At 40.5% G+C, this 7,565-nt stretch overlaps 1 protein-coding gene across 4 annotated transcripts in view; it reads right to left on the reverse strand.

The window, feature by feature from the left end:
• CaMKI (Calcium/calmodulin-dependent protein kinase I) overlaps positions 1-7,565 on the reverse strand; it is a 919,698-nt gene that overhangs the window by 143,282 nt on the left and 768,851 nt on the right. For all 4 annotated transcript variants that reach the window (XM_053793074.2, XM_053793012.2, XM_053793155.2 and 1 more), the window contains exon 6: positions 3,607-3,747. In XM_053793074.2, coding sequence (XP_053649049.2) covers positions 3,607-3,747 — 141 coding nt within the window. The remainder of the gene's footprint in view (positions 1-3,606; positions 3,748-7,565) is intronic.

The following is a 7,565-nucleotide window of genomic DNA, read 5'->3' on the forward strand; positions in this document are numbered from 1 at the left end:
GGATAGAGTAACTAGATACCCTGAAGCAATTCCCATGCGCAGTATTAACACTAAAGCCATTCTCAAGGCTTTAACCAGATTTATTTCTTGTTTTGGCATTCCTAAAACTATTCAAAGTGATCAAGGTACTAACTTCACTGCCAAAGCATTTAGGGAAGCATTAACTAGGTTAGGGATAATCCACAACTTATCCATTGCCTATCATCCTCAGTCCCAAGGCACCTTGGAAAGATTCCATCAGACGCTAAAAACCATGATGAGAACTTTTTGTATGCATTTTCCTACAGATTGGGATGAATCACTACCTTTGTTGCTGTTTTCAATAAGAGAAACTGTGCAGGAGTCTACTGGGTACAGTTCGTTTGAGCTGATCTTTGGGCACAATGTACGAGGTCCTCTTCGGGTGCTCAAAGAAGGATGGATGGGAGAAGATGTTAGGTCAACACACTACAACCCATCTTCAAGGTTGCAGGTGGCACATCAGATAGCCAAGGCTAACCTAAAGGCAGCTCAAAATAAGATGAAACAGGGGTATGACAGAAATGCACAATTCCGCTCCTTCCATCCAGGAGACAAGGTGTTGGTACAGGAACCTATACCTGGCCACACCTTGAAAGCTAGATTTACGGGACCTATGCAAATTGTAAGTAAATTACCTGATGTAAATTATGTGGTATCTCCCCTTGATAAGACCTCAAAAACTACAACTTACCACATTAATCAATTAAAATCTTTTCATACACCAGATAAAGTCCCAGTAATGACTCTGTTCTCTACCTCTGAGGACGACTCTGACTCTTTGCACTCTATTTTTGAAATTAATGTCAAGCTTCTAAACTCTGTCCTCCTCAAGGACCCTAGCCCTTTAATGGCGGGACTATCTGAAACTCAAGCAACAAGTTTAACTGTGCTTCTACAGTCATACCCTGATATTATTTTGGATGTGCCGAAAAAATGTACGTTAGGTTATCGTGACATAGATGTGGGAAACTCTAAACCTATTAAACTCTCCCCCTACAGAGCTAATCTTGAAAAGCAGAAGCTACTTCAGCAGGAGGAAGAATTTCTGTTAGAGCATGGGTTAGTGGAGGAGTCATCTAGTCCATGGGCTTCACCGTGCATCCTTGTTAAAAAGGCTGATGGAGGTTTTCGTATGTGTACAGACTACCGTAAGGTGAATGAGGTCACAATCACAGATGCTTACCCTCTTCCTCGTCTGGATGACATAATCGACTTTGTGGGTAAGGCTACTTTTGTGTCCAAGTTAGATCACCTTAAAGATTACTATCAGGTACCTTTAACGGATAAGGTGAAGGAAATCTCTGCCTTCATAATTCCAGGAGGTCATTATCAATATACAGTTACCCCCTTCGGAATGAAAAACTCCCCCTCTTCATTCCAGAAACTTATCCATCAGGCTATTAAAGGACTTGAAGGCACAGCAGTGTACCTGGATGACATCGTAGTGGTGTCTGATACATACTTGGGATCAACACCTATTTAGACTTAAGGCTCTCTTTGAGAACTTTTAGAGTTCCCATTTAACTGTTAATTTATCTAAGTCTTCCTTTGGCCAGGCCACTATTACTTTTCTAGGCCATGAAGTAGGTAGTGGCCAAGTTGCTCCTAAATTTGCTAAAGTTCTTACTATTAAAGATTCCCCAATTCCCCATGATAGGAAATCTCTTCAACGTTTCCTAGACATGATAGGGTTTTACAGAAAATTCTGTAGAAATTTTTCAGACATTGTAGCCCCTCTTACCTTTCTTACCAGTCACAAAGTTCCCTTTAATTGAACCCTAGAATGTCAAAATGCTTTTACGAAAGCAAAAAGATTATTGTGTACTGCACCCATTCTTTTGTCTCTAGACTTCTCCAAACCTTTTTCATTACAGGTTGATGCTTGTGAGTCTGGGGTTGGGGTAGTACTGTTGCAAAATGGGGACGAGGAGTTGCAGCCTGTAGCCTTCTTCTCACTAAAGTTCCAGCTGCACCAGAGGGCTTACTCTACTATTGAAAAAGAAGCCCTTGCGCTGGTACTAACTTTGAAGCACTTCGATGTTTACGTGGGCCAGACTTTCCAGGTGGCCACTGTCTATAGTGACCACAACCCTCTAGCATATCTCCAAGCCATGAAGAACCACAATACGAGGCTCATGAGATGGAGTCTACGACTGCAACCCTATTCTCAGAATATTACACATTGCCAGCAAAGAAAATAAGTTGGCAGACTCTCTATCTAGAATCTAAAAATTATAATTATAATTATATATTATGTTAGGATGTGTAACCATTTTTAATTTTTTTTTTTTTTTGTCCCCTTGTGTGTTTTTTTTTTTTTTTTAGTGAGGGAGTGCGGGATACCGTCCTCCCACACTTTGGACCTATGTTAGCCCGATTGTCTGCTGTCTCGCTCTAAGTTTAGGGTTTGACTTTTTGTCATGAATAAAGTTGAGCTCTAAGAGTTGGATGGTTGAGAGGAAAGGCGGTCCCATTATATGGTGCCATGGCAGCACGGTTACCAATGGGAGGTGGGAGCCTAATCCTGAGCCCTCTCGGGGTGGGGGTGTGGCATGCAAAGAGTACATAACCTTTATTCGCCACATGTACACACCCTCATTGAAAGGCTATCTCCCCCAACCAGCGAACCAGTTACTAAGGGTTGATGATAGGGCCCCGTCGTTCAATCAGTACCCAGGTTCCAGCCAATGAGAAGATGGTTTTGGCAATCGCAGAAGTGATGTGGGTACCACTCACCCGTCTGCCATTGTCACTCCCATTCTAGAGCTGGTTGAAGCATGGTCTGCTCTCTAGTGGCTTCTATTCTGCCTTGCTTACCGTGGAGTGCACTAATACCTATTGTTGTACATAGTGTATATAGTGTGCATACTTCTATTCTAAATTGGTGAAGGATAATACAAGTCAAAAGTTTTTCTACTGTGTTTATTTTGCTCCCTTTACACCCAGGATAACAGGCCTTTGGGACTCCTGGGTTGTAATAATGTGACTGGTTGTTTGGTTGTTTTTCAAGTGTAGTACATTGCCTAGGTTTCATCTATATTAAGTGTGTTAGCTTGTTTGTGATCCAAATATAGACACTGTTTAGCTCATCATTAATTATGCCGTTTCAGTGCCAGTGTTTGTGTAGTGCCAGGATGCAGTTACCTGCAGCGTTACATCGTCTCATCTCATGAGTTCAAGACAAGCAAGTTGTCTCTTAAGATGTTATATGTAATAATAATAATAATAATAATAATAATAATAATAATAATAATAATCAATGCCATACTATACAGAAAGCCTCTGGTTATGCAGAGTATTTCAGGGAAATTAGGTTTATTTTGCCCCCAGAATGCGATTAATATCAGTCGGCTAACACCCAGGTACCTATTTACTGCTACCTGAACAGGGACAGCGGGTGTCTTAAGGAAACACGTCCTAATATCTCCAGTGCACCAAGGATCGAATGTGTGAGCTGAGTGCGCTAGCAACCGAGCTCCAGGACACCGCATTATGACATCTTAAGAGACATCTTAATAGCAAAAAATATGACCAATGAATTTTTACAACAATAAATATTTGAATGAAACTGATATCGTGGCTTACCTTTAAGAATCTGTGCAAAAAGATTGGCATCATTTTCGTCGTAGAAAGGAGGATAACCACATAGAAGAATATAGGCTATCACACCTATACTCCAGACATCTACCGCTTTGCCATACGGTTTCTGGGCCAAAACCTCTGGAGCTGAAAGTAGTGCAGTGCGTTACAATTATTTTAAATAAAATTCTGACGAGATTTTAAAATACAGAGAGTGAGCCAGAAGTTTTTAACATGACTTACACTAACTTGTTTGTTCCCTCATATAGAAGTCAGTCACCTAAGAAGAGGAAAGATCACCTTGTATTGTGAGACACAGCTGTGTGTTCTCACAAAGTCAACATCATACAACTTCAACATCTACTTCCCTACCTAGAGTATACCTGGAGGTCGTTCTGAGGGTCAACTCCCCCGCGGCCCAGTCCTTGACCAGGCCTCCATGTGAATCAGGGACTAATCTACCATGCTGTTACTGCTGGTCGCACGTAATCCAACGTAAGAACCACAGCCCGGCTGATCGGGTACTGAATTTAGGTATCTGTCCAATTCCCTCTTGAAGGCAGCCAGGGATCTGTTGTTTATTCCTCTTATGCCTGGTGGGAGGCTGTTGAACTGTCTGGGCCCTAGACCTATTTTGTTTTCTCATACTGTACCTATGATGCCTCTGCTTTTCATTAGGGATATGTTGCACCATCTGACTATTTTTTTTCTTTTTTAAGGAGTGATTATGTGCAGATTTGGGACAAGACCCTTCAGGATTTTCCAGGTGTACATTATGTTGTATCTTTCTCGCCTGCATTCCAGGGAGTACAGGTCAATGGACTTTAGATGTTCCCAGTATTTAAAGAGCTTGACTGAACTAATACATGCATTGAAGGTCCTCTGTACATTCTCTACATTTGCAGTTTCACCTGCCTTGATTGCCCTCGCACACACTATAACTCAACAAGATTTTACAGAATGTGGCCCACATATTCAAGAGCAAGTCAAGGATAAAATTAGACTTTAGCAATGTAGCTCAACAAATTTTCGAGTGCCGAGAAGTCCCATCCTTAGTATATATCTGCAGAGCAACAGAACGTAAAATGATACATCCTGTGACCACCTTCCCTCGTGCCCTAATTGTGAAGCACACCCGATGTGTTCCTGTCCGTGCCCAATTTTTCTTTTAGAAAATGAAATACCCTATTTGATGGAAAAGAAGACCTATTTTATAATTAGATAATGACCCAGTTAATTCCCCTCCCCCCAAAAATAAAACAAATAAAAAAGATCCTAGTCCTGAGCTGCCAGACACACTCAGCACTTAGTGTTGATTAGCAATCCAGGTTCAACACTATGAAGCTCTCATATCTAGTGTTCCTACGTCTTCACCTACTGACACTTTACTACCTCCCAGCCTATATAGTCTTATTCACCTTTTATTTTGTTTCATCATTTACACTACAATCTCAAAGAAAAAAAAGAGTGAAAACTTACATCTACGGATAGCCTTACCAACCACTAGTCCTCTCACGCCTTGTATATTTTTGATCTGACTATCTCAGCCATTATCACCTTTGGTAGTCCCAGAAATATATGCACCCATGTCCCCGATTTATTCACTACCTTGCGTTTATCAACACAGATTTCTCTGTTTTAAGTGACATCAAACACCTCACAGCCTCTTCTTTCCCTTGCGTCACTCTACTTCCCACTTCCCTGAAGTGCCGATGTCATATCGGCACTTCAGATAAATCCAGGAATGAACCTAGATGAAATCTCAACTTCAGCGAGGATAATCAACACGGTCTTCATATAAACCTAAATGCATAAATATACCATAAAAAGTTGGCCGTAACAATGCATTAAATTCAGATTCTCGTCTCCCTCGGTTCCTACACACTTAACTACCACACATCTCACTCCTTACAATTTACCACTCACAAATTTCTTATTACTAATATTCCCACTGCCACCATATATCGACTTTACCAACCTCATATCCACTATCAATAACAGTGGTTATAAGTGATCATAATTTTTAAAGGGGTGGACCGGTAGGCCAGCGGAAGGCCTCGGTCAGATGACCAAAAGCTCCAATGGCGGGTCATCATCTGACTAAGACCCGCGTCAGGAAACACTTGTTCTGTTTCCTGACGAACCTTACCTAACCTAACCAACCTCATTAGTACCTAGCCAGTACCTGCTCTGACAGATATATTGCTAGTAACAATGTAACACCAGTCTAATAGAGAATATAGAAGAAATTGGAAGACCTCCTCATGTTGTTCTCCCAGTTTTCTCCTGTACTTACAAGAACGAAAACTACATACTAGCAAAAATTATCTCTGGTTTTGTACTTTTACAGAATATCATGTCACTTCAAGTGCCATGATATTCTGCACAAATTTTTATTCCATCCTTAACTACTCTGCTTCTTGTATTGTTCCATTTTTAACTCTGGTAAGCAAGACGCTGATTAGACTTAAGTCTTCACTGGTACTACGTTGTACCACAAGTAGGATAAAACCACAACAAACCCGGACTGAATTTTGTGTTTCTCAAGGGTTACATTTTTGCTCGTCTTTCCTTCAGTACGATCCCAGTGGGAATCTACCCCCACTAGAGGTATACATCTCATACTTAGAAACTTTACAACTTCTCCTTCACACTCAGCGAACTTACACTGATACTATCAGTGCCAAAAACATCAGCTGGGCTGGATGACATCCGTGTTCATGTAATTCAACACCTTCACTCAACACAACTATTCTTCTTCATGCACTTTCTTTTATCAGTTGGGTTTGGTGCAGCTGTTTGCCTCGTCAATGAAAAATTGCAGTAGTCCTCCCGTTTTGAAAGGGAGATATTTCAGGCCAAGACACTTCTCATTACAGAACTGCCGCTCTTACCAACGCTATTTGTAAATCAATGAATTTCTCGGATAACAACCCATACTCGTATTGTACTTAGGCACCCGAAACTTACTCTACCCTCTTCAGTTCGGTTTTAAAATGGCCGTCCCAAAACTGATTCCTAAATATGACTTATTACATGCGTTCACAATGTCGTCCCTGAAAATAAGTTATTATTATTATATTTTTTTTAATATAGATGAGGCATATGCATTACCTGGCACTGCATCATGTCCCAAGCTCCTGTCATAGACCTCCGAGACGAACTACCAGTTGTCATTAAAGTTTTCCTCTCTGTTAATTACTTCAGTATTTTATTAAATAACTTCTTATCTTACTTGACGAAAGTTCCAGAGAAAACAACCAAAAGTTTAGGAATTTAACCCCTATGTTATTTAAATTTCGCAAAGTTTCGTAATCAATGTTATTCTGAGCTCACGTCTGTAAATCTACAGATAAAATATTATGATCCATTTCATTTTGAGGCTAATGTATTTTTTTTTTTTTGGAACATCTTAACTTGAGTAATAATCATACATATGTAAGTTTTCTTACTATTATCGTAGTTCAGAGGTGATTGTATGACCTCTAATTTAACACCTGACAAAAAATTATTTAACTACAAATAAAGTTTGATAAATTATCCACAGAGTAAGAACATACTAATAAACAAAGTTACTATTGTTAAACAGTCAGAATATTGATGTTTGGATTACCCATTTAGTTACCATGCGCCTCCTCCTTCAAGTGTGCGTGACTCTGCTTCTAATTGTGTTCACGTTGACTTAAGTTTGCATTCAAGGGAATAATTGGATCCCACTGAGCATAGAATACTTACTGGGTAAGTAATGATGTGAGATACCAACATTGTAGTAAGGAGATACAAATACAGTTACGTGGATCCATTTACTAACGATGTTTCAAGTCTCCAACAGATAAAACCTGGTATTACCTGGAGTTTACCTGGAGAGAGTTTCGGGGGTCAACGCCCCCGCGGCCCGGTCTGTGACCAGGCCTCCTGGTGGATCAGCGCCTGATCAACCAGGCTGTTGCTGCTGGCTGCACGCC

This window comes from Cherax quadricarinatus, chromosome 2 (genome assembly GCF_038502225.1).
Source record: "Cherax quadricarinatus isolate ZL_2023a chromosome 2, ASM3850222v1, whole genome shotgun sequence".
NCBI classification, from domain to species: Eukaryota; Metazoa; Arthropoda; class Malacostraca; order Decapoda; family Parastacidae; genus Cherax; species Cherax quadricarinatus.